General features: G+C 39.6%; 1 protein-coding gene across 7 annotated transcripts in view; it reads left to right on the forward strand.

Moving 5' to 3' along the window:
* The first annotated feature begins 29 nt into the window (after positions 1-29).
* AGFG1 (ArfGAP with FG repeats 1) overlaps positions 30-22,688 on the forward strand; it is a 36,684-nt gene continuing 14,025 nt past the window's right edge. For all 7 annotated transcript variants that reach the window (XM_055723550.1, XM_055723552.1, XM_055723554.1 and 4 more), the window contains exons 1-5: positions 30-329; positions 9,599-9,692; positions 19,852-19,967; positions 20,497-20,659; positions 21,667-21,823. In XM_055723550.1, the coding sequence (XP_055579525.1) occupies positions 163-329; positions 9,599-9,692; positions 19,852-19,967; positions 20,497-20,659; positions 21,667-21,823 (697 nt within the window). In that variant the 5' untranslated portion in view covers positions 30-162. The remainder of the gene's footprint in view (positions 330-9,598; positions 9,693-19,851; positions 19,968-20,496; positions 20,660-21,666; positions 21,824-22,688) is intronic.

The following is a 22,688-nucleotide window of genomic DNA, read 5'->3' on the forward strand; positions in this document are numbered from 1 at the left end:
CTCCCGCCCCAGTTCCTCGGCGGGCGCCGGTTGCCCTCCCCGCCCCTTCCTTCCCTCCCTCCCCGGCCCCCTCTCCCGCCGGCCGGGCCCCGGAGCGCCGCCGCCGTCGGGGTGTGAGCGGGGCCCGGCGCCGTGCCGTGCCGTCCCCTCGCCGGCGGGGCCATGGCCGCGAGCGCCAAGCGGAAGCAGGAGGAGAAGCACCTGAAGCTGCTGCGGGAGATGAGCAGCCTCCCGCCCAACCGCAAGTGCTTTGACTGCGACCAGCGCGGCCCCACCTACACCGACATGACGGTGGGCAGCTTCGTGTGCACCTCCTGCTCCGGCATCCTGTGAGTGCAGCGGGGGGGCCGCGGCTCCGGCCCTCCAGCCGGCCCGGGGAGGGGGGGGGGGGGAAACGGACACCTCCGTCCCTGGCCGGCCGCCGGGCTCGCTTCGCCGCCGGGGGACGCGTGTGCCGGGGCGGCGGCGGCGGGCGGACCGCTACGCGGGGCCCTGTCCCCCTCGGGCCGGCCCTTCCTCCCCGCCGCACGGCAGCGCCGGGCTGCTGGCTCGGCCACGTCGGAGCGGAGCGGCGGGGGCCGTCCCGGGCGGGGGAAGGGACGGCGCTGGGGAGGCCTCGCCGGGGTACGCGCCGGTCGGAGCCCCCGGCTCGGGGGCGGCGGTCGCCGGGCGGGGGGTGCGCGGGCGGCGGCACCCGCGGGCGGTCCCGCCGCTGCCCTGCGGAGGTGTCTCCCTCACGGAGGAGCGCGAGCGGCCGCCTGCGGTACGCGCAGGAACAGGGGAGCACCCCCCGGCGCCCCCCGCCACCGCTGGAGGGGCGGTGAGTGGAACAAGTGTCTGGAGAATGCTGCTGGGAGCAAACCAACGGTTTGCCTTGTCATGGCAGTGGTGAAGGCGTGGGGAGACTGGTCCTATCGTGAGCACGGATTTTAAGGTTTAAAAAGCTGACTTTAACTTTGAGCCGAATCACCAGCCTAGCCTTTTCTGAATCAAATTCTGCTTGCTAGTAGTTTGTAAGACAGCTTGAACTCCAGCTTAGAGGATAAACTCTAGCCTTAATAGTTTAATATACTTGGTCAGAAAAGTAGTGGAAGGTTTTTTCTTACATCTGTTACTTCCTACAAACTATATATTTAAACCTTGGAAAGGGATTGGCTCTGATAAAGTGGATTGCTTTTTTCCTGTTCCTCATTCCTGCATGGGCCTCCCTACTCCCTGTTCCACCCTTCCTCCGCCGATGTAGTGTCTATGAAACAGAGTTGAGATCAGTTAGTTCTGAATTTGTTACATACACATCACTCGGGGGGGGGGGGACGACGACGAACCACCCCACTGTCTTCAGTGTTCATGTTTCCGTAGCAGAATTTGTTTGCTTGTTCATGTTTCTGTGGCATTGTGCTTATGGAATGAAGGGGAATCAAAGAGTGGCTGAAGTAAGTAATAAATAGTATGTCAAAGGATACAGTTTTGTGTTTGTCCTTAAGGGTTTGAATTTTTAAAAGCCATTCAGGAGCCTGAACTAATTTCTGTCCTCCTTACTAGGAAGGACTAAGTATTCTGTACAGGCCTTCCAAGTAAGGTCTGGTGTTTTAGAACAAAGTTGGTAATTACATTGAGATTCAAAACAAAGCAAACGTGTTAGTTCTGTGCTGAATTAACTGCCTTTTTTACTACTGGACAGCTAATTAGTCTTGGGTTTTTTTTTTCCTTCTTACTTCTGCTTTGTGGGGCTTTTGAACAGGCTTGATGCAAATACAGAAAATACATTCAGTTTGTGGAACTGAAAAGAGACTCTATTTTTTGACATATACATGCTGCTTAAGCAGCCAGCTCTGGCTATTGTTTACTCTGTTAACAAACTGTTATTTGTGCTGGCATGTGAAACTATTTTAAGCTACTGCACAGAGCTTATTTGATGGTTGCACATGTTCTTACTGGTTAAACTGACAGCATGATAAAACTGCTCTGGGAGAATATATTCCTGTATTTATTAGACTTCTTGACCTTAGTAGACAAATACGTTGTGAGTGATGCTGAGATGTTAAGTGTGGGTTCAGTAGGATTTGCTCCATTTATCTGTTGGCTGGGTGGTATGGACTACTAAAGGCCGTAGTCCAGTTTGCAGTAACCAAAAGGATGTACATGCAGTGAAAAAAACTAGTAAGCAGGAGACAGCTGTTGGTTGCTGTGAAGTTTGCAATCATTTGAATGTTACCATCGGTAGAGGAAAAATTTTTCTGAAGAAAAGTTGTTCATGCGTTGGCATTCTAATAAAATGCAAATAGCTCTTTCATTCTAAATATGCAGTGTTTTTGTGTTGCTATAAAAAAGAAACCACAAACAACATTTCTAGTTGTTACAGCTAGTAACACCTACGCTTAAAGCTGAAGTGAAGGACTGTTAAGAGGACTTAAGAGCTTTCTTCTGAAATAAATTTGGGCTCATTCTTTCATGTTGACTTGGAAATGCTTTTGTAAATTGTGTGTGCAAGATTGTATGTATTGGTTAAGGCCTTAGTAACTAGCCAGTGGCATGCCTTTGTTGGTGATGAGACTTGGTATAGAGATAGGTCACGTCTGTTTCATAACTAGAAACTGTTTTTAGCACTTCTATCGGAATAGTCCTTCAAACAGCTTCTTTCCAAATGCTTTTCACTGTAGAATTCCACTGTGGAGGGAATTGACTTGAGTAGAAATTATACAGTGGCAAATAAGTGTAAAAGCACTGTTGCTTCTGTAGTTCTTAATGGCTGTTTGCATTCTACCTCAATAATACTTGCTTTTACTGTGAGGCTTTAATAACCTTTACTACTTCATCTTGCTTGTATGGTCTGTGAATGACTTGCATTGCTGCTTGTTTTAATAATTTTTTTTCTAATCTGATACAGGAAGTGTTCTTGGAGTGAAGTAGACCAGTTTGTTTTTTTTAAAGTATCAAGTGCCCAATGCAAGATTAGAATACTACTGTGTTAACAAGTCTCCTTCAGAAAGGTTTGCCAGTTAACTAAAAGTGGTTGCTAAAATTGGTATCATCTTAGACAGGCATGTTGTTCTAGATAGTTAACTCTAAACTTTTTAAATCTGAAGTCCAACTTGTTGGTTGGTTGGGGTTTTTTTGTAAGTTTTCTGGAGTGTTTATTCATTGTCCTGGCAAGGACAGTCTATTCAACCCCAAAATCTTCATTCTGGATCCATCCTTAATTTCTACTAAGGATTCTATGTGTAGAAAGAGTATGATGCTATTTATTACTAGATTTAGCTTTAAAAAACCTATTGTTTTCGTAGTATTGACAAAAAATAGGTCTGACTTGTTCAAGTATTACTAAAATTGATGAGAAAACTAGTGACTTTGCTAAAAAAATCTGTTTCTGAGTTTAATGTTGAAGGTGATTCTTGTCAAATTAAGAGTATGAATAGCATAGATGAGGCCCTTTTTCGTAATTCATAGGTTTAAAGTTTTCTCATCAGATTGGGTTTAACAGAGCAGAAGTTTTGTTGTGCAAAATGGTGCGTGCAGGAGAAAGTTCATGGGTGGTGGTATGGACAGTGGCTTCCTCTTAAAATACTTATACTTGTCCCCTGTGTTTAAATTCTCTTCATGTGGAAAAAAAGCATGCTGGCATCACGCAAGCTGTGTCTATTTCAACTCATGGTGTTGGGCAAGAATATAGGATATGTAGAAATACACACATGATCATCTCCAAGAGTGGGAGGGAGCAGTCTTCTCAGGTCAAGGATTACAGTAATACAAAACCAGAAGACTTCTCTTTATTATAGCAAAACCGCATCTCAGGAAACGTTGGCGGAGATATTCTTTTGGTTTGACGGAAGTCCTTTGATTTGAAGGTTTATGTTGGTAGCTATGTCTGTATTTCTGGATGCTACCATGTGTCCTGCTGACAGTGGCATCCTTCCCTTTGTCTTATCTTTTCAGCTGTCTGTGTGTGCCTTTGCTTTCAAGCACTTCTATACCACTCCTAGTCAGCCTGCCTCTAACTTTCATAAAAATAATGTTTTTAAATTCTTAAATGGAGAATATTTGTTTGACTGAGAGTCCAGTTTGGTATTATAGAATTTTTTTATTTGATTGACTTTTTTAAAAAATATCTGCTGATGTGGTAATTAGGACACTCCTACCTTTCCTCTCACTGCTGTCCTCTTTACTCCCTCCCACCTTACTGAGGAAGTCTCCTGTTCAGATGTTTGCACTTCTGGCTTGTGTCAGGAAGGAGTAGCAATGACTATTTAGAACATATGGTTACTGTCAGGGATACTAAAACCCTTTTATGCTATTTCTTACAGTTATTGGATCACGTGGCCTTCTGTTGGCTGCCTATAATATTCCTTGTTGTAATTCTAGATTTAAAATTTTTCCTGGGTAAGGGACTTGATGGCAGATACTAGTTACAAACTAAAAAGATCTTGTGCAATGGTGGTGAATTATTGTCGCTTTCCCTAAAGGAAGTTTTGCAGAAATGCAAATGGTCTGAATGGTGGTAGAGTGAAGGTGATTCTGGTTGCGTTGGCATGAATTTCCAGTCCCTTTTTTCCTTTGGCACACGTTTGGAAAAATGGCTATGTGTTATATGTATGTGCATGTATATATATGTGTGTGTGTGTATATATAAGGGTATTTCCTATGTGACTGTATTTCTTGCTTTCAGTGTCATGGGTGGAGAGCAGAGGAAGTGTCTATATCACAGTAAATACTATGCAGTTCAGAAAGGATGTATGTTTGTGTTAAGAAAAAAGTTAAATTCACCTTGACTGTGTTTCTAAATGTGAGCCTTTTCCTGTTAAAAATAAATGAGCTTGTGAGGTGGTGGAGGGTCTCCAGGGAGGTCTGCAAGTATCAGGAATGTCCAGTACTGCTTATATTCTCTTTTGCTAATAGAAATAATAACGAATGCTGTGACATTGGGTTTTCTAAAGCTTGTTTTCCAGACGCCTGGGAGTGTAGGGTGCTCTATGATGGCTTGGCGTTTGGCTTGCCTCATTAACTTCCTGATTCTTAGGGGATCGGATTTTGCTGGCTTACACTTGAGATCATGTTAAATCTGATACAGGGGCACATTAGTAGCCATCTGCCCACCGTTTGTCCCATGGAAGTGACCATCTATTCCGGCAGAGCCCACTCTTTAAATTTTGTTCCCCTCCCAGCCCTGGCCTTTGCAAACAGCTTTGCTGACATCAGTTTGAGACTAATGCAGGAGTGGCTGCTCTGCCAACAATCACAAGTTCAACCATAATTCGCTACTAAATTATGTTATAACAAATGTTCAGTGCTCATTGACAGTGTTTTGAATGTTTGATGTTTCAATTGCCAGGCTTCAGAATCTTGTGTCAGTGGCTTAAAGCTTCCTTTGTTTGTGCGAGCACCAGTTTCAACAATGCTTTCTGAAGAACAAAGATCTCATGTTCTCTGTAGCTGCCTCTGTGATGGGCTGTGTGACTGGAAGCTTGGACTGATTCAATGGAGAGTCAGTGGAGAATAGTGTCATAGCTGAAAGTTCTGGTCACAGTGCTATTCCACAGCAATAACCATTGCTGAGCATGAAGTTGGAAGTGTTGGGTGGAATCTGCATGTGGGATGTTCTAGCTATGGTGTGCCAGGTAAGTGCAGATGGCAGAATAGTTTTACTCTGTCATCTTTTCCAGGGGCCTTTTAGGAGATAGTTGCTGCAATCTGGATTAAGTGCTGAGGTAGCATTTGTTTGCTGTCTTCCTCAGGCACTCTGTAGCAGAGAAGGGAGTAACTGGTACCACTGCACAGGTGCAGTTTGCAAATATTTGGCCAAGGTCAGTTTAAATTTAGGCATTATTAATTTACACTAAGGGACTATAATCCATTGTCTCCTGTTAAATAGGGAATACTGTAAAGCATTAGAACTGTGCAAAATGCTTGTCATACCTGGAGAGAAACAAAGCAAGTGGTAGATAAGTTTTTCCTATGAACAAGAAGGTTTATTAATTCCACATAAGGGATAATTGTACTTGGCTGCCTACCAGTAAGCTTCCCCCATATGTAGATGAGTTGTTTGTGAATCATTTGGGTCATCAAGTAATCCTTGTAGGTAAGGAAGGGTATAAAATAACTTAGAATTTTGAAGTAAGAGTAGCTGTAGTACTTGGTTCTTGAGTTCTGTTTCATAAATCCCACAGCTGCTCTGTTCTAGGGAGGTTCTAGTCAGTTCATGGGTAAAATGTTATTGAAAGTGGCTCGTGCTAGTTAGAAATCCTAAAAAAAAAAAAGGGGGGGGGGACATGACGACTTTACGTGTTTTAATGATAGAATCAAAGAAGATAATGCATATGTACTGGGCTGTGGTTTTATGCTCTATAATGCAGCCTCCTGTCTCAAATTCCTTGTTGCAGTCTGATGACTTACACTGCTGTAGCGTAAGAGGAGGGTTTTCATAGGCTTCCCCCCTACGACATGCCATGTTAAATAAACATAAATAGTTGTATGTGTAGTACTGCAGCTTGATAGTTACCTTTGTATTTTTGGCTATTAAAGTTATGTTCAGGATTTCCAGTTGTCCTGGACCACCGATGCAGCAACATGCTCTTTCTCATCATGCAAGACACCTGACACCTCTGTGTTGTGATCTGACCTTTAGGAATGGGGCATGTCTTCCCCCTTTAGCAGGAGGGTGTAAAAGAAATGAGAATTCATCTTGTCCCCCATCATGGATATAATGTGTAGGTCAGGGAACTTTACAACCTGGACCTTAAAGCTCTAGAGCAGCCATCACCGCAGAGAGAGGCATGTAGGAAGTCTCTAGTTAGGTTAAACAAAATATTCTCTATGCTTTAAGGACATTTAGTATCGCTGCTTAACAGAATTGAAGATACCTGTTTGCTGATCTAAATGCTTTGAAGAGCCCTAGTAGATCAGTGCAGAGGAGGTACTGCTGAAATAACTTGCGCAGTGCCTTTAAATTGCAAACACAGGTACAATATAGCACTTAAATTATACTTACTGTAACAGCTGATTTCCAGCGGAAGCTGGTGTGAAAGTTTAGATACACTACCTGTGCTGAAAAACATGTGAATGTGTTAGTGAATGACCCTAGCTTTTAAAATAGTCATGAAATAGTTTACAACTATCTAACTGTGCATCTTCCTTAATTAATAAGAGGGGAATAAGTTGAACAGACTCGGGTAGACAGAACCGCTTTTATACTTTACTGTTAAAAGCAAGGGACAGTGATAGTCATGTGAACATGGAGTATATTTATGTGAAATCCAGGTGGATGCCACTTTTTTTTTATTCTGTCACTTAATATACAATTCTACAGCATAGCTTTGTGAAATGTAGTGACTCACACGCATGGACCAAGAAGATGTGTGTTTTTTTTTTTTAAAAAAAAAGGACTTCAAAAATCAACAAAACCCAAACAACCAAACCTAATACTAACACCAGCTCTGAAACAGGGAATTTTAAGTGCATAGAACTCTTACACATTTTTAAGTTGCGTCACTTTTAAATAAGTATTTACTTAAAAAAAGATCTTCGATAACAATATGGTGTTTTAAAAAGTGTTGTTTATTTCTGATGTAGGTGTGGGTTTGATTTACCTATGCTAGATGAAAGGTGTTAAATTGTTAGTCAGTTTACCAAGGAATTTAAACTTTTCGAGACAAGAAATTAATTTGCTGATCATTGAGCTGAATAAGCTATATTGAAACCTCTCTCACTAACCTTAAAACTTATTCTGCCTTCTTGTCAAGGTGTGGAACCAGGGGGTCTAGTTTTAGATGCTCAGATTTGAAAAATTTGCTAAAGCAAATAGCATTCTGTAAAATTCATTGTCATGTACCAGTAGGTTTGTGTATGACTTCTCCTTTAAAGGTTAAACTCGGAAGTTAATTGCATTTCTTAGCAAAATACAATTATTTTGATTATTTTTATCCAAGTGTTTCCAACATTGAGTGTCTTAAATCTGGGTTTTTTTAATGAAACAGGCTAGAATGTTGTTGCTTAGTGTTCTAATCAGTATTCAACTTTTAACTAAAAAGTGGAAATTTTTTTAACACAGGATCAGAATTGTTATCTTATAGGTACAGTATGAATTTAGGTGTCAAGGTGAACTTGCAAGCTAAATGCACAACAGTTTTCCCTTATACTCAATCTGAGTGCTAAAAATTTTCTGTGAAGTTGAGTATAAAGTGTTAATATTTGGAACATTAGACTTCTGTCATATGCTGTTTTGATGGAGTACAATTTTAATTTATAGTTGGTGTTAGAATAATGGAATTTAAAGAAAACTACTAGTCTTAAATTGGATGTCAGTGATAGTTTTTTTCTTATTCTGAAAAGCAATCTGAACCAAGTTTATCATTAGTGTAATAACAAATATGAGCAGTAAAGTTAACTCTTTATCAGCTGATCTGTTAACAGTTTGTTGACCTTGTATTACATCCCTGGAAAGCTTTCCCCAGCTTCCTTTCTGGAAACTTTCTTCTGATATGCATAACCACAGAATTTTGTGTTCTTTGATATCTCATAGATAATGCATGTTCATTTTTTCTTAAGATGGTATCACAGAAATCCAGGCCTGATTAACTGGAGTGTTAAACTAACCCCGTTGTGTTGCCTGAGTGAGCGTCTCCACTGTTCGGCCATATGTGGGATGTAATGTTCTTGTTTCCATTGAGCAAGACAAGGCTTGGTTTTAATCCTCAGTATTTGTGGGCAAAAGCAGCAGTTAACATGTATTTAAAGAAAGAACTTAAAAGAAAGCTTTTTCTTATGCTGACACTGTTGCTCAGCAGGATTTTTCTCTGTGCTTGCAGGTTTTGACTGAACTGGGTTTGACAGTGTCGGGCTTTGGCAGCACAAGTGACTTGAGTTTCTGTTAGTTCTGCTGCAGCAGTCTGGCATGGATGTGAGAATGGTGTCAAGCTTATGGCAGAGCTGCTGAAGTTTTGAGCTATTGCCTTAGTAATGGTATCTCTCATTTGAGAGCAAAATAAACGCATTGTCTTTTTGCTTCTGTTGCTGTTACTTGTGTGGGTTTCAGGAGGAGGAAGACAGACCAACCTGTGGATGGAGGGGCAAAAAGTAATCTGGAAAACGATGCTGAGAAGAGACAGGAAATACAGGTTAAAGCAAAAGAAAAAGAATCTGAGCTGGGGAGTTCAGCTTGAAGAAATCTAGTGATTGGGTAGAAGTTGTAGTAAGAATAAGTTGAAGTAAGGAAGGAGTTGGAGGGAAAGAAAACTACAGCGGAGGAGCCCCAGATTGAGAGATGAAGGGTAGAGGCAAGGATGAACAAGTTTGGGGAAGCAGGTTAGGATTTAAAAGAGTCTTAACTATGTTCTCATAAATTTGCATAGGAAGTCTGAGTGACTTTCCATGTGTAGTTACAAACTAGTCTCCCCTAAAGCTCAATTATTTGACGTTGCATGTTGAGTGTTATCTTTGAGACTAGTTTACAGCACGTTAAGGTGTATGGCAGTACCAAAATGAGTGCTTTTTATGGAGGTGGCTCCTGAGTTTAAAACTGACTAACTTCTGGTTGTAATGTTAAAAGTGATTGTACGATGACGTATCTCCTGAATACTGACTAAATACTTCTTGCTTCTTCTTTTAGACGGGGCTTGAATCCACCCCACAGAGTAAAGTCAATTTCAATGACTACTTTCACGCAACAGGAAATAGAATTTCTGCAGAAACATGGAAATGAAGTAAGTATTATTTGGAGAATATAAAGTGGTTTTGGCACTTAATATTAAAAACTTTAAAACACTACTTAAGGGAAACTTGATTATTTTTTTTGCGGCCAAAAAGTAGGCAGAAGTCTTTTGAAGTCATCATTTGAAGTCATGCTTCTAAAGAGCTTGTTTCACTTAGTTAGCTGATCATGTTATGTGCTAGTGCCCAACCCAGACAATCTAGATTCACATGAGCAGTATTTCTGAATTGGGTTTTCTTTTGCATAAGGCAATATGCCTCTGTGCCTTTCTGCAAGCCCAGACCTTGACGTTGACTGCAGCAGTGTTTCCGGAAAGAGCATACCATGACAAAAATAAACTTGTTGCCTGTAGCTGTATTTCTTCAGAGTAGGTGTCAGCAAGTCTTCTAGTGGTTTCGATAGCCTCTTTCTTTAATGCAAGTATATCAGTGTTGAGGCTTCTTGAAGAGAGGAAGGAGAAGGAAGATTTTTTTTTTTTTCCTCTAAGGATTCTTATCTAATAAGTGCCTATATGTTTATAGAGGGGCTTGGGGCAGATTTGAAGACAAAAAGTGCCAGTGTACTGCCCTTTTGTTCTTTTTAATAGATGAAAACTAAATCTGAGGTAAAGGTTGGATTGGCTCTGTGGGAACACATGGAGCATGTATACCCTGAAATGTGGCTGCTGATATCTTGAATTTGAGGATGAAGTTTGTATTTTAATACTACACTATAGCATTGAGGATTTTAGAGGGAACTGATTCAGTTCTAATTTGAAAAAAATATGTTTCAGTTTAATTGGATCTGTATTCTGTTTAGTAGGACTATTGATTGTAGGCTACAAGGCGATCAACATACTCTTGTAAAGCTTTGTGGGGATGAATCCCATCATTAGCTAAAATGCTGATACCTAACTTTCTCAAACTTGGCCCATTCGTAACTGTCAGGTTGAAGAATAAAAATAGAAGTAGCAGTTTTTTATTCTGTCCTGTTAAATATGCATTATTTGTTGAAATGACTGTTAGTGGATGATTCCTCTAGACAGAGCTGGAACAAGGTCTAAACTCTTCCAGATGTTATCAAATACTCTTTAATAGCTTTGAGTTTTTTTATTAGTTTTGGTGCATTAAAGCTGTATAATACTGTGTATATATGTATATATACATGTATAGGATATTGCTGACTCTGCATAGGGAGAATAAAGAATCTTTTTGTGGGTTCGGATATAGTATGTGGGAGTCTCTTCAGATAAGATCAGATTAACTCCTTATGCTTCACAAATGTAAAGGAAAATCTGCATGTGCACATGTATGTACCTCCCTCCACCTTCCATGTATCTGTTTTAATTTCACTTTTCACTGAATGTGCAACAGGTAGAGAATGCTGCCAGTTTAATTTTTCACTGATCTGGAACCAGAAGTGATCCCTTCTCAGTTGATTAGTGTCGTTGTCCTCATTATAGACCTGACTAGTCTATGAATCATATTTAGTCGATACAATTTATTGTTGATATAAAAGTTCACAGATCTCTGCAATGCTGTAGTGTGTTTGAAAAGCAGGGGTCTGTGTGTGTAGTACTTACTCCTCCAATTAAAGTATTGCAGTGATTGAAATGAGCTGCCTCATAAATGGAGATGTTCTGAGTTTAGTTTTGGGTTGTTGGATAGCAGTGCACTTTCTTAATTCTAAAGTGACACTGAATAGATATTTGTAATTGAAGATGATAGATTTAACAGATGCTGAAATAATGAACAGACATGATAGTTTTAAACACTGTTAGAGGTAAATTAATTAAACCTAATTAAACATGTTTTCAATTTGCCATGTTGCAGTAGTTGAACAAGCATTTTGCTTTCTCTTGTTGGTATTGGACTTTGAAATACTCACCTGCAGATAAGATAAAAGCTTTGGTCAGATAAAGTTCATCTGGTCTCACAAAAAACCTTTGCTTAGTTTGCTTTTCAGCATAGGTGACCCTTGTGTATATATTAAGAAATGAAATTTTCCAGGATAAACTTTTCAAACATGGAACTGTCCAACATTTTAGAAGGTAGACATGTGAAACAAAGTACAGCCACAGAATGATTGAGATGTTTTAGCATTTAGGTTTTTTAGTTCCATAGCTATGTATATAAAGAAAGCTCAATTTTTTGCAGTCTCGTATGCTTAACTTCCATTTTTCTGTAGCTTGTAAAGTACATTCGTTCCCACTTTGTCCTCCCAGCTCTTCTCCAACATGGCCAAGGCCTCTGTGGTAAGCTTTCTTGCTTCCAGATGAGTAGATCATGGTGTGCAATAGGGAACTCTGTCTGAATAGAAAGGAAAATAGCAAGAAAGCTTCCGTGAGATAAGGTAATTATAAAGGTGGTGAGTTGTTCTTAGAGGAAGTAGTTTGCCCCTCTCCTTCAAAGAGCATTTATAAGGTCAAGGTATTGTATGAGGTTGAAGTTATCTTAAAAATAAGTAGTTTCCCAATATCTGAAATAGTAACTTTTCCACAGTTGCTGCAAATTGCCATCTTTGTGGCACGCGTGGGTAAAATGTTAGTTACTGAAAGGCTTCTGCAAAGCAACTCATTTGGGAAGAGATTATTCAGAGCAGCTTCCCCTCGGGTGTGAGACACCATCTTCCCTGTATGTACACCTCTGAGGAATGTCTTTCTGGCACAGGTAACTTCTTTTGGATGAGTTTTTTCTGCTTCAAATAAAAATTTTAAAATCTTTTTACCATTATTAGAAGACATCTATATTTTGGTGTTGCTTACTCATCTGTAGTAGCAAGAATGGAGATGTCTTCAAACAGACGTTCAGGTGCCTTCTGAAGCCCTTTTGAGGGCTAAAGGCCGTTCTGACTCGCTGGTAGGATTTTTCCTCTCCTCATCCTCCTCATATGAGGAGTGTGAGGTATTTTCATGTTAGGAATAAGAGTGGTATGGAGGTGGTTGTGTTTGAATACTCATAATCAAATGATGCTACTGTCGATTAGGTCTCTGATTCAGTAGTGCAGTCGTAGTAGAAAGTGAACTCGCTGTTAGCAGAAAGTGCAGGTAGTACTAATCTCACTTTGCCATTATAGCTGTGACTATTTCTTCAGATTCTTCCCCTGAAGCTGAAAAGTAGTTTTATGAGGCAGACCAGTTACATAGTTTATTTTTGCACCACACTTTTTGAAAAATGCCAGATATTTTGTAACCTTTCCAAATAGCCTATTCTCGTATGCATATGGTGGAAGAAAATTATTTGAATGGTCTTGTATTTGGAAAATCTGTGTTCCTGTGGGGGCAAAGATCATGTTTACCTGAGCTAATGAGTGGAACACTATGCAGGTATGCTCAACTGCTTGGGATTAGTTTTAACAGTACTTAATTTTGTTTTGGTGCCAGTCTTTCTGATTCTTGATAGTACCTGTGCAAGTACCGGTTTCCCCAGTCTTGCAGAACTAGTAGCAGTATGAGGCTGGTTCAGAGCTGGTATCTGGCCTGACCAAAATGCTTTCCTGGAATCTCATTTACTATGGAATGTGGCCTAGAAACCCTGGAGAGCAGTACTAAGCTGGAGCTGATAAGTCCTGACAGCATGAGCTGTGCAGTCAGGTGTCCTATTAGTACATCCATGGTTCTACTAATACGATACAGAGATACATGAGCTGATTGTGTGTACAACATCGTCTTTGTTAGCAGACTCTGTGCTTATGGAAGCAGCTATAACTTGTGGACCCAAACTGGCTTTGAAATCAGTATACTGGTAGTATAAAATTCTTTTAACCTACAGAGATTAATGAATAATACTGACATCAGAAGTACTGAATTACTAAACAAAGCTATAACTTGCTTACATAAGGGAACTCTTTCCAAATCTTTCTTCCTGTGGTGAGTGTTATGTTTTGGAACATAGTTTTGTTGTGTGGTAATCGGTAGTTCTTTGCACTGTCAGCATTACATTTGGTGCATAACTGAGGATATTTTATTGGGGGAAGGGTGAAAAGAAGAAATCTAATTTGACATTTACCAGCCTCCTGAAAGGTAATAGCTCGTTAGAACTTTTTAAACCAGACTGATGTGTAATCTTCCTATGCAATGATATGTCTGGGTCTGAGCAAGAAGTGCTGTAGGTCTAGTAGTGTGCTTTTTCTAGTTGAAGTGCAGCTTCCACCAGCAGAAGTACTTGTTCTGTTATAGCTTTCCCTTGCCATGCTGCCTTCCCCACACACAACAGAAGGCGGCTTCATAAGCAACAACTTTAATTTTTCCGGCCTAACTGAATTTTTATTATTCCTAACTAGCACAACTATGTTAACAGGAGTTTCTAAAGTGTGGTGGCTCAATGTGTTGTGTAAGCAGAAGGCCTTTGTCTCTCCCATATCCGCCTTCCCACACACACTGGAGATCTGTATCAGTGAAATAGTTATGACATAGTAAAGTGCTTGGTAGTTGAAATATTTAGCACTGGAACAGAAGTAACTGAAATCTCAGATTGTTGCAGGCTTTCTGCAGAATTTGATGGATACTGCTGACTTTTTTTTAATTAACACTTTTTATTATGCCCATCCTTCCCTACTCTGTAAACACACACTCCAAACCATGACAACAAATGTAGAAGCAAAAGCTAAACTTTGGTGGGAACAGGTATGTTTATGTTCCTCAGCCTCTGAAACCTGCTTGGAACTCCTGAAAGCTTGTAATGTTACTAGGAGTCTGGGTTTTAAACCAGAAGCCTTTCTGGTCAAGTTTGTTTTGTGGAGTACCAAATGTGCCATAAATGGGATGAGTTTTTTATTTGTTTTTGTCAAAGCTGAGAACAAGGGTAATTAATTACTCAAACTGTGGGATTACAAACTTAAATAGTGTATGGAAAACAAGATAAGTAGTTATTCTAGCAAAAAACCAGTTTTTCCCTCAAGTAGAATAGCTGTTGAGTGCAGATTCAGGGAAAGCAATGGTATGAAGAAAAATACAGGTAAAGGCTTTATTATAACATACAATATGCACTTGGCCCAATTTCTCCTTTTTACGATATATTTAAGTTATGGCAACTTGCAGTTTCTGCCTCGCTACCTCCTGGGTTTTTTATCTAGGTCAGGGTGAGTAGGTTGAAGCTGGTTGCGATTCTCTTTCCCACTTTGCTACATGCTGTACTTATCTAATTCTGAACTTCCCAGTGTCTAGTTGCCAAATGTCTAATGACATCCCTTGTAGGATTGGAGCTTGTTGGCAGAGAACAGGTACTGTTCTTCCTAAACCAGTTGTAGAAGGATTCTCATAAACCTTTAAATTTCATGAAGATAACTGCTGAGTCTTGTTTTCTACTTATTGTTACCTGACAACATAAAACTTCCCTTTGTCTTGTTACTTTGCAGGTCTCACAATACAGTAGAGCCAGGCAAAACTTCAAAGTCTTGCTTCTGTCAACCTTCAACAAAAGTAGACTTTCAAATGCTGCATAAGCTTAATCATTCTGACTTCAATGCTGTCTTTTTGTGTTGTGTTTTTTTTTCTTGCTGCATTGGTGAACCAGTGGGACATGGACTAATTATACTTTTCAGGGACAGTGGACAATGATTATGGATTGTTGGATATGTTCCACTGTTTCTAGGGGCTTCCACATAACTTCAGTGTTTACTCTTGGCTCCAGCTTGCCAGGCTGTGCTCCTCTAAGCAGACCATTTTGTTTAATAGAGCCTTGGTTATCAAAAGGAGGAGCATAGCAAAGCTTTTGGTGAATGAACAGAGCTTTTGAGCAGAGGATTATTTGTGTGGCTGTTGCAGAAAGAACAATATTAATATTAAATGGCTGAACCAGAGTATCCCCAAGAACATGGTGTGGTGTAGAAGGATTTCAGAAAGCCATAGAAATTTAAGGCCTGGTTTCATAATAGTAGTGTTGTGTAACTTTGTGGTCAGTTGGGATGCTTCTTCATGTATTATCTGTAAAAGCAAAGGAATGAGTAATTCTGTTAAAATGGAGCTTCAGAGGAATCATGAAACTTGGGCAGTAGCATTTTCTGAATCAGCTCTACAGTTCTGATTTATGCATGAGGTAGTTGGAGGGGTGTTTTGAAATAGTTGCTCTCTGGGATATCAAATTCAAGTTTCTCAAAGTATACATTGTTCTGAATTTTTGCTTCTTTTGAAAACTACTTCCTTGGGTTTTTTCCTCAAATAGTAACTTTGTATTAGAAAACTAAGAAGAAGAAACCTTTGTGTTTAGTAGAGCAACTGGTCACTTAAAGGTAGGTTTTGTGCAGATTTGTATGTCCTTTACAGCCGCCTTGCACTTTTCCCCATGTCCCCCAGGTAATGGCTGGGCAAGAGCCAGCACATGCTGTCAATACCTGTGCGCTGGTTTGTTCAGGTGACCTGCCTAGGCAGCTGGCAGGCCAGACAGAACCTAGACCTGAAGCTCATGTTGAGGAATTGGCAACTGAAACTGCCAGTTGGACTTCACTAAGTTTCCACTTGTGGTTTTTTTTTTTGGTTACATTTAATCTTTTAGTATTTTAACTGCTGTCAAATTCAGGTAGTGGATTTAAAAGCTGGGATTAGTAGGGAGTAATAAGGACACCAAAGATGTGAATGATGAGTGATCATTCCCAACAGCAAGTTGTATGGCATAATTTCCTTGATCTTTATCATAGAAGTAACTTATAAATAGCTTTGAAATAAATGTGATGGCCAGATCAGTAAAAATATTCACATTTCTCACAGCAAATGTTTTTTTGCATGAGGCTCAATACTGTTAATTCCTTAATTTAAGACTATGGAAAGATAACTAGTTCAAAAAATGACAATTTTATGACTATGCGGATTCTGTCTCTGACAACTTCTAATTTCCACTTTTTTTTTCATCTGATGGTATTGCACAGCACCCTGGCATTTGCTGTTTTTTTTTTTTTTTTTTTTGTGGATAGCTGAAAATAGTGTATTGTGGCTTGCTTGAAGCATGGTCAATGCAGTATTGTGGATCCCTGTCAAGTCAGATGATGGTAACAAAAGTATAGCTAGAAAGAGCATACGGGTCACCAGCAAACAGGGGAAGACAATGAGCCTTTTACTGGGTTCTGAATGCTTGCTTGGAACGGCTGCTGATGTTCAAAGTGTTGTGTGGTGCTTCATACAGAAATAGACAAACCCGTGCCTTTTAGTAATCTCTTGTGTGATACTAAAGCTTTATAAAATTTGGCTTTCTAAAGGACTTGTCTGTATTTAAGACTCCTAAGAAACTGTACTTTCTCTGAGAACTCTTTGGGTAAAGAAAGTTAAGTGAAATTTTGCATCTCTGGTGTGGTAAAGTAAATGTTTTAGCTGGTTTGTATAGCTACTGCTGTCAAACTCTGTTAAGATGAGAACTTCTTGCTGAAGCGTGTATAACTAAATCTAGGTTCTTTTGCTTGGTGATCATGTGCTGGTGTGTACTGCCCATTAGTAATACTGTTCTCTGCTACCAGTAATAGAAACCCAATAAAGTGCCTGGCAGGTTTAATTAAATAAACTGTAATAGTGACTTAAGGCATATTTCAGTTGCTACTGCTCTTGTGTTTAGGTATTCAGAAGAAATCAGTTGCTCCAGGAAACACTTCTGGAAACCTGCTTTCTGAAGGCTTGCAAAAATTGCAATGTAATGCAAGAATTGATGCCTCTAAGAAGCTTACATCATTTTAAACCAACAAAGTGTTTGGAGAGCACGGTCCTGCTTCCTACCTGTTTGCATATTCACAGGACTCTTATCTGCTATAGCTCGTTAGCTGGTAATGATCTGAAGTCACCCAGGACCTTGTTTTCTGATTTTGTGTAGACATTGTCTGTAGTGGTCAGGAAGGCTTGAGACTATTTGACATGGAGTTGGTTGTGGTTTTGTGGTTGGTTCCCCCCGCCCTCACCCGAAAGCTTAGGCACTTCAGGTGAAGGTGAAGCAGAAAACTGAGAGGGAGAAAGGTGAAAAACTGGATTGTGGTTTGACTGTTGCTGTGAGTTGATGTCAGTACAGGTTTCAGTGGTACTAGTGACATGTTAATTGTGATGAGTTTCTTTGATCTCACCTGTTTGGGTGATAGGAGGAAGTCATTTAATGGCCTGATGTGGGTGGAGAAGAGGACCACCTCTTTCATTCAGTAGCACACCTTAGGCTGTATGCAGATTGATGATCATGGTACAGCCCCGAGTGTTACTCTGCTAGGTATGGGATCAAGTAGGGGCTTTTCTAACACTTGTCTTTCTGTTTGTCTGAAATTAGGAGCAACTTTTTATTTTCTTCAGTGTTTCCTGATGTTATTCCCAGTACTGAAGTTGGTACTGGGGAGGGAGGACTGTAGATTTGAGCAACACCAGCTCCTGCATATTCTAGCCACAAACAGGGCTTTTCTTCCCCCTAACAATCATGTGACTGCTAGTTGGTACAGTTATACTCACAAATCCAAGTATGGAAATACTGCTGCTGGCCCACATCAGACTATCCACTGCAGATGTTTAAAGCTATACCTGTAAGTGTTCTGACTTCCTAAGTTTTGTCAGCAAAAAGTACTGCATATGTGAAAGATTGCCACTATTAAAATAGTGCTTCATGCTATTAGCAGTTATTTCAGCCAAAAAAAGTCACAGGTCTGTTCTAAGTTTCTATCTTACGAATTTGTACAAATACCTTCAGTTTAATTTCATATATTACCATACTGCATATAATAACTGTTAAATTTGTGAACTCAAATCGGTGTATTGAACTTAACCCTTCTGTGGAGTATGATTGCTGAATAGCTGAGTTTATTTGAAGAAAGAACTACTGCTCTTACTTTTAGATGAGTATTTAAATCAGTATTTTAGAACTACCCTTTGATCATTAGATCTATTGCCCGTTGTTGGTGTTTGTATCTATCCACTAGATGACAGTGAGGACTATAGAGTATTGGATGTGCAAATAGGCTATATAAAATCAAGACCTCAAGTATGAAATGCATACTTATGCTTTCTAATCTCTCAGATCCTGAGCAAACTTTGAAATGACCTATGAGATTGATCACATTTGATAACTAGAGTTTCTGAAGATGCTAAGTTGCTACAATTTTGGTGAAGTTAGCTGGTCAGGTAAAGAAGAAAACATCTCTGGAGAAGATGTAGTGGAAGTATCCCAGCTTCTACCTTGATTTGCCAGCTTTCAGGGCAATCTGTTTATACAGCTTTTGCTTGTTAGATAAAACATATGCTTCCTCTGAAGGTCATGGGGGACAACACTGAAAACCTGACACTATTGGAGGGATAGAGAGCAACATTTGTAGGAGGCATGTGAGAGGCATGGTCAGGACTACTTCAGAAAAGGTGTGGGAAGAAAATGTATGCATCATAACAAGCTTTTTTGACTCCTCTGGAAGAAACCTGTTCTAGAATGGTACGAGTTTGTTTTTAGAGGGCAGCTAATGTTGTGGGTGCATGTTCAGGTTACTTGCAGAGCAGTCTTAAGTGCTTAAAGAAAACATTAAGTGTGACACCTCCTGTGTTTTGTTTAGCTTTGAGAACAGTAATCTTTCCTCTAGTTTTGGTCAGGAATTGAGGCTGAATGTAATGAGAATTTTGCAATTGGTTCAACTTTTGCTCACTCACAACTACAATTAGAAAACTAGAGCAGAGCAAGAGTATTCTTTCCCCCTTCTTCCATACCCTCACTCAAATTAAATGTATGTGATACCACAGAAGCTGCATCATGGTAATGAAAGGCTGTTTTTTTTAAAAAATTCTTATACTCAAATAGTAATTTTAAGTATAAATACTAAACCTCAAATCCTTAAAAACTACCACCTGGGGCTTAAGGCGTATGGAATCTGTTGAAATGCCAAAGTACAAGTAAGCAGTGTGTAGAATTAGGTGAAGGAAAAGAGTCTTAAAGATCATAAGTAGAAATTGGGTGCTTCCCCCCTTTTATTTACATACAACAAATATTTTGTAAAAGCTGTATTTGGTGAAATCAGATACTAGGATTTGCTTGCCCTGCTGTGACAGATGGTCTTTCAACTTCTAAGTATTTAGACCAGTACATGGTGCACCAGTCAGTTGTTAAAGCGGTTCAGTCTGGAACAAAAAATGTACAACCACGCGCTTTGTAATGGTTTGATGTATTAACAATTGGAAACTTAAATAGGATTTTGAATTAAGGTATTTTCTCTGATTAATCCGTGGTGATTTTTTTTATAAGGTGTGCAAACAGATTTGGCTAGGCCTATTTGATGATAGATCATCAGCAATTCCAGACTTCAGGGATCCACAGAAAGTGAAGGAATTTCTACAGGAGAAATACGAAAAGAAAAGATGGTAAGATCGCTTTACAATTATGAAGATTGCCTGTATGACAAGAAGTGAAGATGCACGGTTAGCCTCATGTTTTTGAGTGTGCTTTCCTTCCTGTGTGCTCTTTGGACTAGATTGCACAGCTCTGTAATGTAAAATGATTTCTGGACTTTATTCAGAGCTCCTACAGGAAGCGGAGAAGACAAATAAAGAAGCTTCTCAATGTGTAGTTCATATCGATGGAACAGAAATGGCTTAAGGGGATGTCAACAACAGTGTAAAGTAAAAGTTTTGCAGGCTTTTATTAGGAGGTGGAAGTTTGCATTTAATAAGTGCTATAAAATATTGATGACTTGGGAGTTCTAGTCCATTTAAAAAAAATATCTGGCATATTTAAATGGGTATTTTGCAAACTACTGGTAGAATTTGTTTCAGGGTCAGTGGTTAAAATAGCAAAGCTGAGATCTGCTAGTTCTCACACTTTAGTTGTATGAATGTTGAGCAGAACTTTTCATGTTAAACTTGTAAAAAACATGGCTCTTTTTGAATGTAGGTATGTTCCTCCAGAGCAAGCGAAGGTGGTGGCATCAGTTCACGCATCCATATCGGGGTCTTCTGCTAGTAGTACAAGCAGCACACCTGAGGTGAAGCCACTCAAATCTCTCTTGGGAGAAGCTGCACCCACACTGCACTTAAACAAGGGCACACCTAGCCAAGTGAGTAATGACAGAGCTGAAGAGCACAGAACTGTTCAGCTGTACTTTTTTAGTGGTACAAGAATTCTTGCAATAACAACTGTTGCTTAATAACATGACCACTAAAGACAACTTTGTGACGTATTTTGTTGAAGCACACGGTCTGCAGACCAGATCCTAAATTAAGCTTGTTTCTGTTCAAACTGATTTTTTAACGTGGTTATTTTCGATAAGCAGAATTTTCCAGTGCGATTGAAAAGTTTAAATATGATTGTCTTTTGCTTAAATATCTCTACAGTTTGGACTTAATGTGATGTATTTTCATGTTTGGTTTTTTATTCAAAAACAGTAAAAAGGCTGATACTGTTAACCATAAGATTAATAGTGAATATGTGCATGAAGAGCATGCATGTTCTGTATTACTTCCAATGCATTCTGTACCTGTCTTTATCAGGTGGCTTTTGGGGAGTGTCTGTGTGCTTTTATGTAAAGCCAAACAATACTATGTACTTAAATTTTGGAGGGAAGACAATTTTTTGAAAAACTGTTTTACTTTTATGATACAGGCAACTCTTGAATGGACCTCTCGAGACTCACAGTAGAAATTTGTAGCTTGCAGCCTTGCTAATGAAATTCTTCAGTTTTTCTCTCCCTATACTGAATTCTAAAGACTTTCTTAATGCAGTGAATAACTGTTTTCCGACTTGTAAAATTAAGTTTTATTGCTTGTATTTGCAGTCTTAATTACATAATTTTGAAGTTGGTTATATGCTGCTCCTGTATTCTTCTAGGCCCTATTAATCCATGGAAATCTACTGCAGAGATCCTTTAAAAGCCACCATAGTAGCATAAATAGATCCTTCTCATACTATGGGAAGAAGGTCTGTGCCGTGTACAGCACCTTAAACTTCAGCAGTAAATGGCTTGTTAAAGAAATACGCTTAGTCTGTCCTTCTAGTATTTTGCAAAAGTCAGTTTGGTAAAACATCAGCTTTTTTTGTATTGGCTAATTGAAACGTTGCTTGTAGTCTCCTGTTGTAGTTCGATCTCAAGGACAGCAGCAACAAGAAAAGAAACAATTTGACCTCCTCAGTGACCTTGGCTCAGATATCTTTGCTGCTGCTGCTCCTCAGTCAACTGCTACAGCAAATTTTGCTAATTTTGCACACTTCAACAGTCATACAGGTAAGTATTCTGAACAGTGTATCCCCGTCCCTTTTAAATGTATAAAATGTAGTTTTAATTTTTGACTTTATGCTAAACTTCATGAAGCTTATGTAATTGCTGTGCCTTGAGTGTTGTATTGCTCAAGATTTCCTTTAGATGTTTATCAAGAAAGGTTGAAGACACAAAGGCTGCTAATCCTGCTTTTTGAGGTGGGAGTTGCTGTAGCTATTTTCAATGACATGTATTATTAAACTGTTTCTGCCTACTACTAGAACTTTCAATTTTCTGGGTGAGAGAGTGAGAGGATGAGTAACAGAGTTCGGGGAGAGGCTGATATTAGACCGTCAATTTTATTTCTGAAAATTATTAGGAAGAACATTCAGAAAGAAAGCAGATACAGATACTTTATTCAAGGGAGTTCAAATGCATTGACAATAACTGTCAATTTGTCAAAAGAAAACCAAAGGCTTCCTCAGTTTAAAGAACGATCTCCTCTTTTGTCTGTGTGTATTTGAAAACTGAATACTACTCGTGTAGTATTCTGTAGTTCCAGGAAGAATAAACAAGCTTTGAGCATATGTATTGACTGAGGATGGGGGTGGGCCTTGAATTCTTAAAGAATGACTTCAGTAAAACATATTGAGCCCTCAGGGTTTATTTTCAGCCAAAGTTCTTGAGCCATAGAAGTTTATCCTAAAGAAAAATTTGATTCTGTGGTCACTGAAGTATGTTGCTAACTTGCATTGTAATTGTGGGAAAGTACCTTTGCCTGCCTTGTCTGAATGGGCTTTTTATCTAGTTCTTCTGAAGGAAACTGTGATGCTGCTAAGCCAACAAGAGTAAGACACATTTCTTGCAAATCAGTCCTGAAATTGTTAACGGC

This window comes from Falco cherrug, chromosome 11, assembly GCF_023634085.1.
Source record: "Falco cherrug isolate bFalChe1 chromosome 11, bFalChe1.pri, whole genome shotgun sequence".
NCBI lineage: Eukaryota > Metazoa > Chordata > Aves > Falconiformes > Falconidae > Falco > Falco cherrug.